General features: G+C 39.0%; 1 protein-coding gene across 1 annotated transcript in view; it reads left to right on the top strand.

Moving 5' to 3' along the window:
- Positions 1-4,221: 4,221 nt before the first annotated feature.
- The window catches only part of B3GNTL1 (UDP-GlcNAc:betaGal beta-1,3-N-acetylglucosaminyltransferase-like 1), a gene marked incomplete at its 5' end in the record, with an annotated part of 29,072 nt that continues 12,999 nt past the window's right edge, over positions 4,222-20,294 (top strand). Inside the window, 2 exons of the mRNA XM_010017415.1 lie at positions 4,222-4,317; positions 13,687-13,811. Of these exons, the coding sequence (XP_010015717.1) occupies positions 4,222-4,317; positions 13,687-13,811 (221 nt within the window). The remainder of the gene's footprint in view (positions 4,318-13,686; positions 13,812-20,294) is intronic.

The following is a 20,294-nucleotide window of genomic DNA, read 5'->3' as shown; positions in this document are numbered from 1 at the left end:
TTATATTCTCTAGATTTATTTTCAGAGAATCTCTGTAATAGTTGAATGTAATTCAATAGCCAAACAGTTAGTAAGAACAAGCCAGAATAAATCAGTTTCAGTTACTTGCTACTTGATCCTTGGAATAAAACCAGATCACAATAAAGTTCCAAATAATTTAGCAACTACAGTCCTGAAGTAGCAGCCTGGCTCCATCACCTGGGTCTGATGAAGATAGATTCTGGTTTGGTTATGACAACAGTGTGATCTTCAGGAATTCTGAGTCTGAACAGACATATACCTTTATCTACAAACTCTGTAGTTGTTTTTTAACAAGTTGGTTTCATTCAACTAGATTATATTTAGATAATCTTCACAGTGTACTGTAATTAATAACAACTATTATTAAGCATTACTCTTCCAATACAGCTGTGTGTGAAAGGTTCACGGGTTCAAGCTGCTTTGCAATATGCTGAATTAATGCCCTGAGTAGGATTGAAAACCCTCTGAGGTTCCAAGGTGATACAGGACATTTGTTAGGCAGAGCTGGAGAACTTTTCCAAGCAACCATAGCAGTTATGGAGCTGCATCGTAATTCCTACTCTACTTATGATTGATTTTCAGACTAAGGCTAGCATATCCTTTTTGTTTCTCTTGTTCCAGTCCATGCAGATGTATGGATAAAATCTTGAGTGACAATCTCACAAAGGGAGAAGTTGTGGTTTTAATCACAGACTAAGCCAGTTCAACCATTTTTTTAACACCTTGGCAAGAGTGTATGACAGGAGTAGGCAAAAAAGAAACCCAGAGGAGACTTTCCCATCTGACTAAACCAAGCTGAAATCTAGACTTTCCAAACGGCAGAGGTTGAGGTTATTTTTCTTTCTGTCTAAGATGAAATTTCAAAAGCTCCTGAAGGTGGTTTTCAGAAGTTTGGCAGGTGCTTGAAGTGTTTCAGGACAGTTCTTAGGAGTTCACTGTTTTTCCTCAGCCAGTTCTCCTCCCATCAGTGGAAGTGTTCAGGCAGAGGGTGCAGTTTAATGTCACAGCTGGACTGATTAACAGGGCAACGACCAAAAAGGCAGGTCTTGTTTTCCTCTCCAAAGCTTGTTCCTTCCCCCTCCAGTATGTCAGCAGTATTGCTAGCCTGACCCCACACTGAACCAATTCAGAGAACTAAGGCTGTAGAAAACTAACACTAAAATAACTTAATAGCTTGCTTCCTGCTGTAGTGCTCAGATCCAGCTGACCATGGGGTCAGGTGAGTGCCAATGCGTGTATAAGTGACTGGGGTGCACAGCCAAAGGCAGGATGAATGGGAAAGCTCTTAAATTAATAGAGATGCTGTAAACATACACTTTCAGCATACAATTCCCCTACCAGGTTAAAGATTATTTATGGATTATCTGTACTGCTGCTGAAAGAACACTCTTGCCGTTTTCTCTGTGTTTGGTGCCCTGTTTTCCTACGTCCTCCGTTGTGGTAACACCAGTGTGTTTGTGGTTAGTTGGATCAGGGAGCAGATCCAGATGAAAACTAAGCTAACAAATTAAAAAAGAATTTCAGCTTCACAGATGTTATTAATGTTCCATAGCAAGGGACAAGGCACCATTAAATTGTCCATTTGCAGCACCAATTTAAATTTCCTAAAGTTTATTTTGACATTGCATTATACTTATCTAGAGTAAGCTCATTTACCAACTCATTGACTCTTAGTTGGTGCAGTGTTCCAGGTTCAAACACTTTCTGGAATGATAAGACCCTGGAATCATACGTGTCATCATCAGTCTCAATTTTGGCTGTGTGATTCCCCTTTAATATCTTTTCTGGAGGGGACAGTGAGCCATAGAACACCAAATCAGGGAAATACATCAGTGTATGCAGCGCGTGACAGGATGATCATAATCACCCTGTCACTATCTGTGTTAACAGAAGTGCCATTTTGATGGCTTGGGTTTTTTGTTTTCTTAGTGTTTGAAATTTCTTCTTCTTCTCTTTGGTTTGGCCTAAGTACATAAATCAATGGAACAGACATTATCTAAGATATTTGGGGTGTACGCTCATTACATGTGAGCGTGACCAATTACATTGAGCTACATCTTTAAGTGCATTTCTGTTCTCTGATGAACCTGGCTGCACTGAGGAATAGCATTCTAGCCTCTCCAAATGCATTTTACGTGTGCCAATAGGCTCAAGACTTTTCTTTTGAAGATTGTCTTTCATTCAGAAATGAGATTCAGTGCAATGCATTCCAGCCTCGCTTTTCTCCCTACCGTTGTTTTCTTTTGGGATTACTGTTTGGTCATTGTTTGGTTCAGGCCGTACTCAACCACCCTTGTAATTAGTGTGGAGCTAATAACCATGTGCTGAGTAATCATGTTTGCTCTAATTTTCTGGATTGGTTTTTTGTCTCTTTCAGCTCCCACTGACTTTTGGGGGGAGATTTTGACATTTAGCACCTCTGAATGTAGTGTTATTTCAGTTATGGGCAAGCTGATAATGTGTTAATCGTAGCCATTAAGTGATTGGATTCTTCTGACTAAATATGACTGCCCAAAATTTAAGAGTCTGTGTCAAGATGAGTCACCCAATGAGCCCTTTATGGACAGGGAAGTTCTATCATTATGTTCCTGGGGTTAGCATGCAGTGTCTTCACCTTAACGTGGATGCCTGCATCTGGTCAGATGGTTCATGCAATAAGTAAAGTGGGAGTAGATCAGTTGTATTTTGATTACATTTCTAATCCCATTTGTTTGGAGAGTTGGTCTACATACAACTGGGTGTGTAAAATCTGGGGTTTAAATCCGTGTTTATCTGTGGAAATGGAAGTTGCCATGCATAAGAAGAGTTTAAAGATTTCCATCCCAGGTTAAAGTCAAGAGGAGCAGCTTTAAAATGTAAATGCTTAGATGCATATGTCAAAATGTACATTCATGTGCTGCTGTTTAAAACTGTCAGCTACACAGGAATAGTAATATTACCACCAGAGCATGACACGAAATCACCTGCTCGTAAGATGAGCATTTTCATTAGTGTTTGGAGACTGGCAGTAATTGTGAGGGTTCTTCTGCCCTCATGAAGGCAGAAGCTCTTTATTTCTTCTGTAGTTTTTGGAAGCAGGCAGAGTCTTCTGGCTTAACTGCACACATTCTGTTTGACAAGTTCAGTCTCTTGTTTGGCCAGATACTTCATCTGGGAACACAAGAAAGAACCAGTTTACCTTCCCTAATCCAGATTCTGGTTCATTTCACAGTTGTGTTTACAACACATTTGTTTAAAGCTGCAAAGACCAGTTTGTATAGCTCTTAGCTGTCACTAGTCAAGGGGATGTAATTAATAGCATCTCTCTTTTCAGTCCCTAAAGCATTTTCTTTCCAACAGCCTTTTAAGGTAGGTACCACTGGGTAGCAAGCAAATCCATAATGTTTTGGTGATGTTTAAAATAAATTGCATCTTACTTGTCTGAGCTTGATTAAGATTTAAGTGTCTTTGGCAGAAATAAAAGATCAATGAAAGTTCCTACTCAATAAATGTATAAAGAATCGTAGAATACCAGGTTGGAAGATCTCGAGGTTCATCTGGGTTATGCTTAAGAACTTTAACTTTGTAAGATACTTCTTAATTCTTTGACTTCAGTATCACTATTGCCATTATTAATAGAAGTGTCATTTCCAGTATAATTCTCTAAATTTGAAATAAAGTTTGAAGTACTCTGCATGTGCTGCAGCTTATGATAGAAGAGAAGGTTATGGAATGTTAATCATAGAATGGTTTGGGTTTGGAACGACCTTAAATATTATCCAGCTCCAACCCCCTGCCACAGGCAGGGACACCTTCCACTAGAGCAGGTTGCTCCAAGCCCCTGTGTCCAACCTGGCCTTGAACACTGCCAGGGATGGGGCAGCCACAGCTTCTCTGGGCACCCTGTGCCAGCACCTCAGCACCCTCACAGGGAAGAACTTCCACCTAGGATTTAATAAAGCAGGAAGTGGATGAATCTCTTGGCTGTGACACCTCAAAGGTGCTGGTTTACACCTCAGTTTAAACACTAAGCACATGCTAAATACTAAGCACTTGAATTTCTCAGTTCTTAATATTGCTGAAGGTTAAGTTTAGGCATGAGTATTGTGAGGATTTTAGGTGAATGCAATAGGTCTACTTTGTTCCCCAACAGATGCTGGGTAACAAACCCAACTGGTTTGTAACTGGTAACTGACTGGCTTTTTTCCCCCTTTTCCCTAGGTGTTTACCTCCCATGGACCTACTGTGGTCATGCCAACCTGGTTCTGTTCTCGAGAATGGTTTTTTCATGTGGGAAAATTTGATGAGGGTGGAAAGGTGAGTGCTATGGATGATACATAATCCAGGAACCAGCTCATTGTTCAACAGCCTCTGAAAGCCCCAAACCTATTGTTAAGAAGCACTAGGCAAAGGGGGTACAGGTAAAAACTCAGGTCTGAAAAAATCTGGGTCATACCATATACCCTTCTATTTAAAAAGAAAACCAAACAAGTACAGTTGGTTTGGGGTAACTCTGGTGATTGAAGGACACAGCTGAGATGGACTTTGTAGATAAATCTAACACCTTTGTTCGACATGTCAGCATACCTGGAAAAATTGAAGGAGGATTCAGACATTCGAGCTCCTTTTCAGTCCCTGAAATAGATGCAATAGATCTGAAAGCTAAAGAAAAGTCAGTTCATCTCTGAAAAGTAAGGTAGATTTGGGGAAAGAGACTGGAAGGGAAGAAAGGTGCAGGATGGCAAAGAGACTGTAGTATATTGTCCTATGGGGAAAAACTTGTGTCCCTAAGGTGAAGAAAGAAGGGAGGAGAGGTCACAAAGTGCCATAAAACTACTATCATTAGATCTCATTTATCCACTTGTCTTGTATCCACTTGTCAGTCTGACTTCTAAGGCTAGTCCTTGGAAGATGTTAAGTAGCTTTTCCTCAAGGATCAGGACTGAGAGATTACAAATTAAATGACTGTTATCTGAGAAGTGTTCCTACGTTGACAATTATGTGTTCTTTTGCTCTAAAAATTTCCTGTGTGAGTTCCATGTGGTTGTTTTAGGCTCATCAGCATCTTTATGAAATAAAATCCAGGGATGGTGGTACTTATTATGGTATGACTACAAATATGTTGGCAAAGAGACTTAGTTCATTTGGATCCATTCTGTGTGTTTTGGACCTGGGAGGTTTCGCTTCCCATGGTTTTGGTGGGATTTTAGGGGTAGAGTGGAAATGCTTTCATTTAACAGTAATAGTAGTCTAAAAAACCCTCTGCTAACACTATTTCCTATTTTATTATTTAAACTACAACAGGTTATGATTATTATTCTTTATAGCCTCTAAATGAAGCCATCCTGTGCCATGCAGTGTGTATATATACACACAGACATACACACATGTATATATGTATGTATGAGGATATAAAAATATTGTTCTTCAGGCTGCCAACAAAAACATAATTTCAGGAGACAGCAGACAGAGAACAGGGTTGTTTAGAGTGGTGGAAAGATTTGCCCTTAATTACATGGTAGGTGAGTGGAAGAGGTGGGAATGGTGCCTGGCTCCCGATGCCATCCACATCCGCTGCCCAATGCGCTTTATTTCTTTTTTATTATTGTTACTTATCATTGTATTTTCTCTCTCTGAAGAATGTTTGACTTCTTGGGCATTGTTGGTAAGCTCAAAGAAGGCGGCAAGCAGGCTAAAACATAGTAACAACAATTGAACAGCAAGCCTAATGGTAAAGTTCAAGAGGTTAAGTTAAAGGGACTATTGTTCTGTGCTTTTGGCTTTTAGGTTTTGGGTTTTTTTCCTGTTTGTTCTGTGTTTTGTGGGGATTTTTGTGTTGTGCTCTATTGGTACTGGTTCTTCACATGTAATACACTGGCAGTCTTAATCCTAATGATTTTTCAGCCACAATGCATGACATGTTTTCTAGTTTTAAAAACTACCAGAGAGGAGTCTAACGTTTTGTTTGTCCCTATTGTGGCATGTCCAACATGTCAATACTCAAACTCTGGCTGATACAGAGGACCTTCAAAAAATACCCTGTGAACAGCGGTGATGAAAGATCTGAACAAAGCAATGAATGTAAGCAGTGAAGTCAAATCTTTGTCCTGTGTGGGTTTAGAGGACACAAAATCAAGTCCTAACTCTTCCAGCATTTAGCACCATATTTAGCATTGATCTAACTCATTCATTCTAATTTTAAAAGAATTCCTTTGAGGCAAAGAAAGATTTTCTCTGTGTATCAACAGAGCTGTTACAAACTAGTACTGAGACTTTTAAGGATCTTACCCGTGTATGTTCTGACCTGACCTGTGCTCTGACTATTTTAATGTGGTCACTTCCATCTCCACTATTGGTTATTATTTAACAGTGTGACCCGTAAGTGTCTTATTGCTGCAAATAAACACTGAAACAGGCCAACAAATCTCCACATTTCAGCCTTCTCCATTTGCTAAGCTGTTTCCATGCCAAAAAGCTGCATTTCTCATTTGGAATTAATTCCAAACACCTGTTCTTCATATTTCAGTGCTTAGGACAAATGGAGGATAATTCTTCCATGGAAGAAACTGTGATTTGATGTTTATGTTAGTAGTATGGGTGGACTGGTAGAGTAGAAATATATAAGCTATGATGTAATCTCTTTTTACTGCAGGTAAGTGTGCATGTTTGCATGTATCTCCATACAGGCTTTACATGAAACAGATTGTTAACAAATATTTACAAAATGGTTTTGGAAATAAAGTTCTTTCTGGTCAAGATCTGCAGTTGCTGGAAATTTATTCCTTCTGTGTAATCACTGTGGCAGTGTCCAAGCAAAATCCTAAATAGTATCTTCATAAATGGTGGCTAAGAACCTGACAGGTTTGCTTTATGCACTGATTAACTAAGATAGTAGAGGTGTTATTTATGCAGCCTCTGATATATGAGAATTAAAGCAGAAGCAACTAACTGAGATGAAGATAATACAATAGAAATGGGCACAAGCCTATAAAGTAACTTTTTAAATAGTATCCACTGCTAGGAGGAGAGTCACAAGAACCATGTTTCTGACTTAATTTTTTAGGAAGCTGATGAGAAATAATCTTCCTGTTATCCAACTGATTCAGATAAAGAGTTAAGTGCTTCCTTATTGAGAGAAGTAGCAGGACTTTACTAAACCCTTTAGAACTCACCTTCAAAGTCTGCGTGTGACGTTATCTGCATGGTTGGGTTTGCTTCTATACTTTCTGGTGTCTTCTAAGAGCTGGCACCATTGTTGAAAAGTCATAACTGTGTCTAAAAGTATCATAAAGTTATCCTAAGGCAAAAAACGTACACGGTCATGGATAATATGAAAAGCAGATCTTGAAGTTGCATCATCTGTTATAGGGAACTAGTCATGTGCAGTGGTAGACGTGGTGTCTGGCATTAGCTACGCAAAGTTATTGCTTCATAGGTTTGACAGTGCACTTCAATTTGCATACAAACCCAATATTTTGCAAATGTATCCAACTGACCTTGTGTACTTTTACCAAAATGTTCTCTTCAGGTGGACAACAGATTTGTGTGCTGTTAATGTCCAGATGGAGATCCCTGGGAAGACGTGTTATTTGTGTCTTTTGGCATGTTGTCGTCTTGTTCTAGACACTTCTGTGTAATGGCACTAGGCTAAAACAATGTGGCTTGTTGCTCTGAGAAATCTTGAGTACAGTAAGGACTGATAAATGAGCATTGCTAACCTGCAGGCTCCATTCCATGCAAATGTGGCAAATTGTAGAGTCTTGGCTTTATTCAGGCAGTATTATTTGTGACATCACAACTGTGATATACCACACTCGTTACTTTCTGTAGAGTTTTACCACAACTTGGTCCCAAATTTCCTGTCATTTCTCTATTTAACCTTCTTTTTAAGTGTATAAAAGCAAAAAATGGAGTTGACAGCCTTGGAAGTTTCAAGCTAATCTCGGAGTCTAAACAGGGGGAAATTATTCTTAATGAGCCCCAGATGGAATAGCATATTCTAAGCCTTATTATGGCCTTTCTGAATACAAACTGTGGCTCCAACTAGTGTCTGGAGCTCAGTTTTGATCTATTTTTGTGATAAAAGGTCACAAAAAGCATGAATTGAGGAGGTGTCAAAATATCCATTGGTGCATAGGAGACAGTAGCACACGCTGCAAAGCTTTAAAATAACGTTGTAGGCTATTAGGTGCTAACTAATGGATTTCCCATTCTTCTGTGCCAGAGCACACAAATGTCATTCCCTCTAGAAAGGCAAGCAATTACAATACTGCCTGAAAGGCAAAAGGCTAAGTAGGAATTTGTTTTCTTAGAACATGAATTAAAATACAGTCAGTCTGTCAAATAACCTATCAGGGTGCTCTGGGGAAAAATCTGGATAAAACACAGGCACTAATGTTTTTGCCTTGGTATAGTTAAGGCTGAACAGAGATCAGTATTTGATGTGAAAAGGAAGAAAAAGTGGTAGAGCCAGTGATTAATTACACTTTACAAGCTCTTTGAAAATTCACACTATTTCCCTTGTCTAATGAAATTTTTTGCTAGTCTGTTATTAAAAACCATTTAGAATTTACCACCTCCCTTCCATTTGACTTCCCTGTCATCTTTATTTAACTGCATTTCTCTGTGACAATACGTTTGGATGAAAGCAATCTTTGGCGTTTCCTCTAACCTGTCATTTCCCAAACAATGAAGGAAATGTTGCAGGCTTTAAGTCTTACAATCAAGGCAAAATGATGTAAAGACATAATTTGGATGGGAGCCAAAAAAAATGAAGTGACATCTGTACAAAGAGCCTTTAAAATACCTTGGATAATCCTGCAGAGAAGCTATTAATAGCTATGGAGTTAGCTTGTGGTTAGTCTGCTTGCATACCTCTGGTGACTATCCTGAAGGAAGTTAAACTAAACAGCATTTCAATTCATGATAATTTCAGTGAGTTGTTGTTCCTTACCAAAGAAAATATGATCGACATTTAATATAAAACTTGCCTTTAGGGAAATACCAAAGACTGGGTAATTCTTGATAAATTGCTTGAGTTCCTATTTGTTTTTCACCTCTACATGTCAATTGGAGAAGAATTTCTTACTTAGTTTTAGGTTCCAGCAGCTTAGTAGCTCTTCCCCATGAGCAGCACACTTTGAACAGCATTTGTTGCTGAGTGAGAGTTCAGTGCCTGGCAGAACAGCGTTTGTTTGTGAGGGAGAAGTACTTCCTTTAACATAGGGTGTCTTTGTGTTCACTACCATGCAACCATGTTATTGCTGTAAGATTTAGCTCAAGGCTCTGAGGAAATGCTGCTGGGCAGCTGTTGGTATATGTATTTAAAAAGAAGTACTTTGATTTTTATTTATTTATTTTTTTAAACTCAACATCTCTGCTTTGTTGCTAAATGACCCTGAGTTTAGAACTTTTTTCCTGTTTAATCTTAAATGTTGTAATATACACCATCTGATCTCTCTTTTTATGCAACTCCAGTATAATATTAATACTGAAATGTGTTTCTTTTTTAATGAATGTTCTAAAAAGTGTGGTATGAAATGAGTGGGTTTAAAAATAGAAACAAACTATTTCAAAGTCCTGTAAGATACAGGTTAGTGCGGAATCAAAAATTACTTCCTTTTGATTTTCTTTCCATTCACCAACTTTAGGCTCCTCTGAGGAATTAAAGCAGCTTGGCTTCTTCTGTACAGCAGTTTCCCTGATGTCACTGTCTGGTGTCCAAATTGTGCCAAGTTATAGCCCAGTTTTCCTTGATGCTTGTGATCAAGAGAAAGGGCTAAGCTTTCCCAAACCAAAGGGAAATGTTTGCATGTGAAGGTAGATTTACTTGTCTTGTTTGTCATCACTTTTTGTTATAAGTGCACATATTCAGTTTTTGATTTCCCATTTTCAGTGGTTAGAGTGAAATCTCCACTGGCTAAATCTCCACTGATTTTTTGCTCACAAGGTTCTGCCCTACTACAGTGCCAGTTAGCTGGAAGAGGATGGGGAAGAGCACATGTCAGAGATGAGTGAGAGAAGGCTGAATGGAGGGGAGAGTGATGGGTGAGGAAGTTGGGACAGGCTGGTTCTGCTACAGAACCAATCTCCTATATTAGGTTTAGCATTAAAAGGCAGCTCTTGCATTGTGTTTATACCTGTACAGCGTAATGGTAACTTCTGTCCAGTAGTTACTGTTGATTGTCCCAGGGCCACAACACGATCCCTCACCAGGTGTTACAGCTTTGCACAGAAGGCCACTCTTATTAAAAGTCCTCCAAAAATTACTTATTAGTATCTTTATACCTACTGATGTTCCTCACCATAACTGATGGTGAAGCTGCAAAAGCTGTAGCCAGAATTGCTTGTTGTAGTGGTAGGTGGCTTGCATCTCCTTGCCAAATACATATGTTGAAGATGCTGCAGCTGGAGTGGCGTTTCATGCACAGTCATCTGCTAAGAGTGAGAAATGGCAAGCAGTGAGAATCATAGAATCATAGAATAGTTAGAGTTGGAAAGGACCTTAAGATCATCTAGTTCCAACCCCCCTGCCATGAGCAAGGACACCACACACTAAACTATGTCGCCCAAGGCTCTGTCCAGCCTGGCCTTGAACACCTCCAGGGTTGGAGCATTCACAACTTCCTTGGGCAACCTATGCCAGTGCCTCACCACCCTCACTGTGAAGAACTTCTTCCTTAGCTCTAACCTAAAGTTGCCCTCTTTAAGTTTAAAGCCAGAAGATGACAAGGGGAGAATCATGCAATACTTAATTTGGTCCCTGAACAAGGAATTACTCTGATTGAAGTTAGATTCCCTGCTTGACAGCCATTGTGTATACAGAATTAACGTACAGCCAACCATCAGCACAGCAAGTGATACCTGCCCAAAATACTGAGTAATCATGAACCCTTCATTTGTTTACTGCTAATATGTTGAGGTGGATGATGGTTTTGTGTATGGCTGGTGCATGCAGGTTAGAACCAGCAGTGATTTTCACCAGGAGTTGCAATCAGCAGCTGATGAGCACAACACTGAGTGAAGCAGGCCAGTGATCTTCTCCTTCAGTGCTGCAGAGCATGTAGGGTTGGGTTTTGCCTGTAATGTGGAAAATTCTGTATATAGTCAGTAACATGTAAACTGTGCAATTTCATTGTATTTATTAATGTTGAAACTGTTCGTGTAGTAGCCTGTTGCTGAAATGCTGGCTCGTTAAATTGGTATTTTCAGTTATGGATATTAATTTTCCCAAAATACATTAAAATATCCCTTTAGTGGCTAAACAGCTTTTTCTTTGAAAATTGTGGTGTTTGGAAAAGATTCCTGGTGTTTAAAATGCCATCTGGATCCAATAATACGTCTCAATTGGGAAGAAACTCTTGTACCGCAACAAACTTACACACTCAAGAGCTGTAGGAAGTCCCATCCCTGCAGGATCTGTAGCACAGTCAACATCTTCCCTCCCTGAAAAATGCATGGCAGGGCTGCTCCTTTGTAATGTGAGAGGCCACTGCTGAGCAGTACAAGGCACCTGCTCCTTCCTGGGGGCAAGCAGACTTCATTTCAAAGGATTTCTGCTGGCTGATGTAAAGCAAAAGTGCACTCGGAACCAAACAGCATCTTGAAAGGTCTTTTTAGTTCTGCTGTAACTCTCTTTATTAATATAATTGTTAATTTAAAAAAAAAAGAATTGCAAATATGGATGTGATATAATAATATATCTGAATCAGAATATGACTACTGCAGTAGTTATGTGCTACAGAATTTGTGCCTTGCCTGTCACAGTCTAGTGTGTGACTGAAAGAGAGAAAAAGGTTTAAACTTTGCTGCAGACTCTCAGTATTTCCATTAAAGTCCAGAATAAGAAAAAGACCACAATAAGAAAAGGCTACAAGATAAATGGAAAGAATTTGAGCTTATGGAGTTCTTATATTCTTGATGACTATGGTTTCTGTCTGCTACTCCAGCTTCCCCCAGATTTCTTCTGTGGCTTTCCAAGTAGGCTCATAGAAAGCATGAGTTTTATGAGGTTCTCCAAAAGTTTGCTTCTGCATTGCAGCTCTTAATCAAGAAGTCAGACCAGTATCTACAAAGACAACTGACAGCTACAGATACCCTGCCCTTAGCAAGGAGCCAGATCAGGATCCATGTTATTCAGAATCTGGGAACATGGCCCAGTTCAGTATCTTAAATCAATCTATCATGTAGTGAAGTCTGGAGCTGCAAAATACAGGGCTTGATTTGGTTCTGATTTCTCCCCAAATACATATGTTCAGTTGAGTGTTTCAGATTTGTTTTCCAGGGTTCGAAGCTTTTTTGGTCTCATTACTCTTCCCTTCCCCACACTCCTTTGGCTGCTCAGTCTGGTGGGTATGAGGAACAGTCTTGAACTGTATTGCTCTTGTAACTAGAAAGCCAGAAGAAACCACAGAGGGATTTTGCATTTTAATTGGAGACTCTCCTTTTCTTAATTATGGAAGAAACTCAGAAGCTGTGGTAATGGGGGAGAAAAAAAGCTAATTTTTTGTTTATTTATTTATTTGTGTTTAACTTGTGCTCTTACTTTTCTATGTTGATGTAGAATACCTAAAGTTGAGGTTTATGCCTCTGTTATTCATGTATGTGATACTGCCTACAGGAAAATGTATTTGAGTATCTTTTCCTTCTCAACTTTCTCATGTTATCTTTCAGCTTGTTACTGATGCTACATTAAATATTTTATTTGGCACACCTGGGTTTACATAGCAGAGATTTTTAGCCTGGTAAAATCATGTTAGGTTGGAGGAAAGAAAAATCTGTATTTAAACATAGAAAAATTAAAAGTTCTAGCCATATTTCAAGAAGTTTCACTATTACAAAGAAGATGCTACTACGTTACTTCCATTATAGGGCTGTATCTTTAAAGGTGGGTTTATGCTTATGATGAGTAACTGAATAGTGTGGGCCATAAGATCTGCCATCTGAGACTCTGTCTCTGGCATGAAGACTTTCTGATTTTTAGGTGGGAAATGTTGCATCTCATCATGAAATCTCTTACTGGAGCCAGATCCACAATTCTAGGAAATTATGGGTTGGTTGGGGGTTTTTTTGCAGTGTCTCAGCAGCAATCCTTGCAATCCCATTAGGAAGGATGTACCATGGAAGAACAAAGTTTTGCTTTCAGACGTTGCCTCATTCGAAGGTTGCTTTAATTAAGGTTTTCATTAAGGTTCCTTATTATGGGGTCTGATTCACCTTTCCTAGGTAGAGTCCAGTGTATGTATTTGTATGGCAATTAGAGAAAGAACATTAGTAACATGAAAAAGCACTCTTCTGAAGTCACTGATCCCTTTCAAGTGAGCTATTTGGTTACATGGCACTCGAGGCTTCATGAACTGTTCAGCAGCTGGTTTCTCTCTTTTGAGACTAACCTGTACCAAGCTTTATACTCCTGTCAAAATGAGATGGTGTTTATTTTTCCACCTCTGTCCTTGTGGTCAGCTGTACTTAATTTTTAAATAGCACTACTTGCTTTTTCAATAGCTTTATCTTTTCTACAGATATGTTTATTTAATGACCCATTAGACAATTTCATGGAGGCATGCAGAAATCATATGAATAAAACACAATGTTAAACTTTATTCATGTGGCAGAAAAAGAAGTGTCTTCAAATGTAAGCATGAATACCGATCACTTCCTAGTCTGAAGTAACTGCTTCTCTTCCAGGGTGTTCCAGAAGACCTGTTGTTTTTCTACAAACATATCCAAAACGGTGGTGAAGTCTTTCGAGTAAACCACTGCCTCCTGCTGTACCGTTACCATCCACAGGCTGCCACTCACTCCGTCCTAGAGTAAGTTGCATTTTTCTTTGGTAGAACTTAAAACTTAGCTTCATCTCGGATGATTGGTAGTAAAGATGCTTAATCTCTTCAAGACAACACATGGCAAAATAATTACCTGGTTGAGTTTAATTACTGGTTAGTTTTTTAAAATGAGGCTAAAAAACAAGCATGACTTAATATTTTGGTAGTATCCTCTTCAGTGTAAGGTGGTGTCGCTGTAATTTGCTTTTGAGTAACATACTGTAATGCTGGAATTGAAATGCTGAACTGCAGTCTTTGGTGCAGATGCTGTTGCCCACATGCTGTCAGCGTACCCGGGTTAATGATGTCCTGAGGCAGGGATAGAGTTAGCATTTGACATGTTAACATTGGACAAACATGCTAAGTTGTTGTCTCATCTTTGCAACTGTTCTGGAGATAATTTCACAATAGATACCGTAAGAGCCATGAAGCATTTTTGGAACTGCATTACAGCACTAGTGTTTTCTCCACTTCCAGTTACCATTCCTTCAGCTGAGACTCTGTAGCTGAGCACGTGAGATCCCGGAATCTGCCTTGAGTACCCTTTCTGGTTATCTAAAGCATCTGAGTTTCTTACCCTCAAAGCAGATTAAGAATACTTTGTCTGATTATGTGTCTCATCTGCGGCACATGGCAAAAGCAAGCAGTGAAAGCAGTAACTTCTTCAGTACTTCGAACACAATTGCAAGAACGTGTTTGAAATATATCCTAGTGGTGAAATTTTATTGGGATTTTTAATGTGCAGGGGTTTGATTCTCCTATTTTTTGCCATGTGAACCATAGTGTAAAAAACCATTACATAATTTTGTAGCTTAATTTCAAAGTGAACTGTCTCAATTTGAAAGAGGTAAACAGAAACTTGCAGTACTAACAGAAACCTCCTTTTGAAAAATAACCAAACAAGCATAAACCTTTAATCTGATAATGTGCTGCATTTACATATATTATTTTCCTATTTTAAAAGGTCTAAACCATCTAAATCAGATAAGGAGGTTTGAAATACACCTGAGGATGTTTAGGAGTAATTATCTCAGGTGCTTCCTTGTAAGCGGATGCCTGCTTTTACAGTGCTTACAGAACATGTTAAATTGTGGATTGCTGGTTCCAGTACATGCTCATTTCACCCATCAGAGGTGTTTGTTGTGATCAGATGTCCTGCAGGCTGAGCCAAAGTTGTTTCTTTCTCTTATGCAATGACACTGGTGAAAAATTATACAAGTTTTACTGCTCTTTAGGAGTCCCATTCCAGAATCACAGTGGTAATTAAGTGAACTGTTTTCTTACTAATGATATAAATACAGTTTTCAGTCCTGTTTGTATGGCTCTGTAGAACTGACTAGTGAAACTAAACATTTTGGTGTGCATTTTAGTTGTATATTATGATATTGTATTACTGTAAATACCATAGTATGCATAAATACCACATATGTATATAAAATCATTAAAGTCTGAAACAGTCATTCCAAGCAAATGGAAGATACTGTTTGGATTTTGCAGACAAACATGAAGCGAATTATTTTTCTCTTTATTGGTGCTTAAATGTAAGGGGCTTTCTTTCCCCTTTTGGTGTGTGATGATTTTGGCAGTTAGTTCCAAACTTTTCAGCCACGCATCATGGGATGCTCGAACTCTTGGAAGCCTGTTGCATGTGTCTGTGGGAAAACATCTTACTCTTGGAAATGAGTTTGTTTTGAATTTACTGCAAGCTGTTGCTTATTCAGATCTACAAGGTTGTGTGGCACAAGCACCCTGAATTACAACATACTGCGAGAATGTGGAAATACTGTAAGCTGTTTCAGATGTGCAGCTTGGATGTCCAAATTGGCGCGTTTCTTGTCTCATTCTAAGAAGTCAGGACAGCCATTCTTCCTCTTGCCTTTGTGCTGGCACTACTGCTAATAGCATTTTGTGCACACTTTCAATACAAGGTTGTGTAACATCTCTTTTTGTTGGCCTGTCCCTGTTTGTTGCCTAAAGTCAAGCAGGGTTGGCCAGTGTTTGTTTCTGAAGGCTGAGGTGAGCACTGAGCAAAAAGGAATTAATGAGCTCATCACAAAGGTTGAAGTTGATAATTTATATCTGGTCTTTCCTAATTTGCTTTTTGGTCACCCCACCTTATTTAATGCATCTTCTGCCTTTTCCAGAAGTCTTTTTATGATGTGTTTTGTTTGAGCAGTTTTCTGTGGCATTTTGCCTTTTGCCATTGGTCTATGTTGTCTTCGTATTTTCAGAGTTGATGGAGACCTGGATTAGGAAATACTGAATCACCACCTAGATTAATATCTTGTCCGAAATCAAAGTGATGCTTATAGGAAACTTGATTATTTATTTATTTATAGTATCAGTTTATGCCTAGTTTCAATCTTAAAATAATACAGTTGTCAATAGGACTTGTTTATAGAAAAGGTACATGATTCAATCCTTTCAGCAAAGACAACAGTTGGTTGTAGCCTATTATGGGCTGATTTTGAGTGTCTTTCATTACTGTTCAGGGGGAAAAGTGCCTGAGTTTTTCATTTTCAGACTTCCTAAAATATATATAAAACTGCTTGGCAAGCAACATTTAGTTCTTTTTATTCAGTATGTATAATTGTCAACGCTAATGATTTTAGGTCATTTCCTATGATTAGTATCCTTCTGGAACAAATACCTAGAGGTGAAAGTATCTGCGAAGCAGGAAACGAAATGTTATTTGCATTCTTCCTTACCCTGGAGGCATCAGACCACGTTATTAAATGTTTTGGGTGTGTGACAGAATCTGGATGAAGTGCAGTGTCTATATTTAGATTTCATTAGGTGCATACAGAAATATAACCATTCTCATTGTAATTTCATCTAAAGTCTATCGCAGATACCTGCTCAGTGGGAATGAGCAATATAAGTTTTGAGAAACTTCTCTTCAGCCAGGAATTTACAACACACAATCCCACATATTGTATCTCTTAGATCTAAATCATTTTATCTGACATTACAGCTTGTATCCTAGGGCTGTGTGTACTTTGTGCTGTACATTACACTGATTTGATACAATATCAGAGCTGGCTTTATAGTGTGAAGTACTATAAAAGGAAAGTTTGGTGTATGATAAAAACATTGTAAAATTCATAGATTTTTATCTTGCCAAGGGGAGAAAAAGGAACTGTGTATAAAACAATGTACCTCATTGCAAGATGAAAGTCAGCTTGGAACAACATGAGCAATAATGTGTTCTACTTGTCTTTAGGTAGTACTGCTCATGAAGACAGGCAGTTGGGGCAGACAGCTGATCTTTGCCACAGTTTAAAAGCTTTTGGTCAAGAGAAATTTAATACATGCAGAAAATAAGGCAATTCCCTTTTATGCAGAAAACATGAAGTGTACTTAGAAGACTCGCAGTAATTTCATATGCTGCGTAGTCAGAGCAAGTGTAATATTGTAAGAGCTTGTTCTGCAGAAATAACCAAAATTACATCATCTATTGAAACCATCTGGTTTCAGGCACTAGAAGCTTCCAGTGTCATCTAGGTGAAGGAGAACAGGCACTTGGTCTGAAGCACATATTTGGTTGTTTCAGAGGTACTCTGGGGCATGGCTCTCGTAGCACTAATGAGCACAGGAATGCCTGCTTCATTTCCTGCAAAAATGTCCTAAAATAGGCAAGAGAGAGGAATAGTGTAATATATTCTTGCCCAACTGAAATGAAGATGAGGTCAACTGCATTTTTATCTTCTATGCTTACGTTTGGCACTTCAATTAAACACGGAAACTAATGACCTCATTAGATTCTTGAAAAGTAAATGGCATTAACATTGATAGTCTCTGTCTTTCTTAATAAGCCTTTCATGAAAAATAGGCCACAATGCAAACCATGCCTCAGTTAATGACCCATGACCTGAAGATGAACTCAGACATTAATAGAACCTATTAACACAGTGTAAATGTAATAACTCAGTGGGACGATATAGTCCAGCAATTAATAAGTTCACATGAAGTTCAACAGAACAACAACCAAAAAAAATCCCATTTATTTACCAGTATGGACAAGGTTCAAATGGGATTCATTCCTGAATTTCCTGTGGATTGCAAGAACAAGTTCTGCGCGCAAAGCTGGCTATAAAGAGTCTGTTCTTTCAGCTTTCACTGTGATTAAGAAGTTCTCTGTTCTTCCGCCTCTGGTTTATCTATCATCAGGTGAGATTCACCAAAAACAGAGAACTCTCCTACCCTGCTGTGAATAAAAACCAGTGGAAGAGGCCATTCACTTGAATAGCTCCTCTTCCTGTCTGGTGCTACCTGAGTGGCGTGTGGGACCAACGCATATAGGAAAGGTCAGATTTACAGATTTATAGTATTCCTGTGGATGGTAATCAATGCCTAAAATTCCAGCACAGTTTAGGATGTTTGGCTTGTATTTGTGCATTTCTCAAGTACTTGTACATCTGTCTTTGCTCTGTTGATTCACTTATGTAGCCTCACTGGGGGAAGGAGGGGAAAGGCAGTCAAGCAATATGGCGAGGTTTCACTGAGCTCAGGCATTAAATCATATAGCTTTTATTGTCACATTATCTTTTATTTCCAAATAGGAGTGGAGCAGATGTTTCTGGACTCCTGTATTCAGCCAGTAGGTCCCCACACGTTTTAACAGAGCTCCATTGTTACTTGGGTGGATGGTATGGTAATAACTACTGAGGAACACACTTCATAGTCTTTCTCACCCATTGCATGAATACCCTCGTTTCACTCCAGCATTTTGGCTCCTCTTCTTCCTTCCAGACTACCCAAGTGATGAGTATTGAGGGGATCTCACTTGCAAGTGAGATCTTAGGAAAATTCTATAAGCCACAAGAATGATTTTCCAAGTAGAAAAATTGATACTTCTGAGTTTTCCGTAAAGGAAGTGACAAGGAAATGAAAGAAATGGGCCGGGGGGGGAGGGGGGGAAATGTACTTTAAGAATTTGGGTCCAGGAGGAGTATTAGGATGTGGGAGCAAACTCTACAGTCAGAAGAATTTGTATCCCACCTTGAGGCTGAGGAAAATCTTAACTGAATATAGGCAATGAAACTAAAGGCTATGGGGAACCTGCTTACTTTAATCCTTCCTGACATGGGTAGGAGAAGCAGCGTTGATTGGGATGATGCAGAGGAATAAAACCTCCTGGTTTTTGCTGGTGGCTGTGAATATGTAATAATGAAAAATCTGAAAATAGCTGTGAGAATCATCTCCGAGCAGGGGTTTGTACAACTTGAGATCGTTTCAGGCATTTTCTTTAATCAGCCTTTGCACGTTGCTACAGTTCCCGTCTGTTGCACCTGCACTGGCTCTTAAAGGACGGGAAAATGGCATTCCCTTATCCCTCAAGGCAGGAATCCCAGTTATCTATTCTGGAAACATCAAAAATATGGCAAAGTAGGTGAACTGGAAACCTGAAGGAGGTAACTGAAACTCCCTCTTCTGACACTCTGGAAACTGCCTTTTGTTTCAACATGTGAGATACTGTTAGTGCAGAGCAAGTTTTCACAAAGATTAAGTCTGTGATTGTCACCCTAAAGCTCAGTCACAAATTATCCCCTTAGTCCTGTGTTTAATTGATGATCTTGGCTTGTATTGTTAAAAGTATTTCAAGGTTCACTCAAGACTACAAAGAGTGATGCAAGCAAAAAATCACAAGTGCTGGGTATATACTGGCTTTGTTTTCACAGCCCAGAATAGTTATTTAAGAAAGCAATTTATTGGTGCTTAGATGAAGTTATCTGCCAATGTTCTTGTATTGGAACAGAGATCCAGTTAATTTGGAGTGTAATAACTTTCATATCCTTTTATTTCTGAGTGAAATTCCCTTACGTACTTTCCCCACTTGCATTTCTCGATATAGTATTTAAAGATTGGGTCAGTAAATCTGCCTCAGTCTGAAGTCTTTGTGGGTGATTTCCAACAACAAGAATTGGTCTGCTTGAATTTTACCTCTGCGGGGACTTGCGTGGAATATAGTCACCCACCACCTAGGCAGCAGAGGCATATTGTCTGGAAGCAATCAACACTGCGTGTACTGGGGCATCTCCATGACAGTTAGAAACATTTTGTGTGTGCCTGGACGTAGATATTCCAGTGTTTACCCTGCAGCTAGTAGTTAGTTGATAATTCCTTTTATGCCTTGTAAGGTTGCCTGTTTTTTCTTTAGCTTTCTTCACTTCTCAAACTCAAGTGGAAAAGAAACTTGCTGGTGTCACTCAACAGAGCAGATTCTGAAGTACCTCTGGAATGTTATCCTTCTGAAGTTACATTTCAAAGTAAAATCAGTTTTAAAACCTTTCCATTTACGTGTAAAACAATAATCTTCTTTCTTAGAAGCTAACAGAAGCTCTAAAATTTCCAGTAAAGTGATCCTGGAAAAATGCTTGTCCTTCATATTTCTTTCCTTTAACTTTCCTTCTGGGAATATAGTATGCTCTAATGTATATGGAAAAAGGCAAGTGTCAAAGGATGCCAGCA

The sequence above is a fragment of the Nestor notabilis genome, unplaced genomic scaffold (assembly GCF_000696875.1).
Source record: "Nestor notabilis isolate BGI_N333 unplaced genomic scaffold, ASM69687v1 scaffold11296, whole genome shotgun sequence".
Taxonomy (NCBI): Eukaryota; Metazoa; Chordata; class Aves; order Psittaciformes; family Psittacidae; genus Nestor; species Nestor notabilis.
This window is presented reverse-complemented; position numbering and strand designations above follow the sequence as displayed.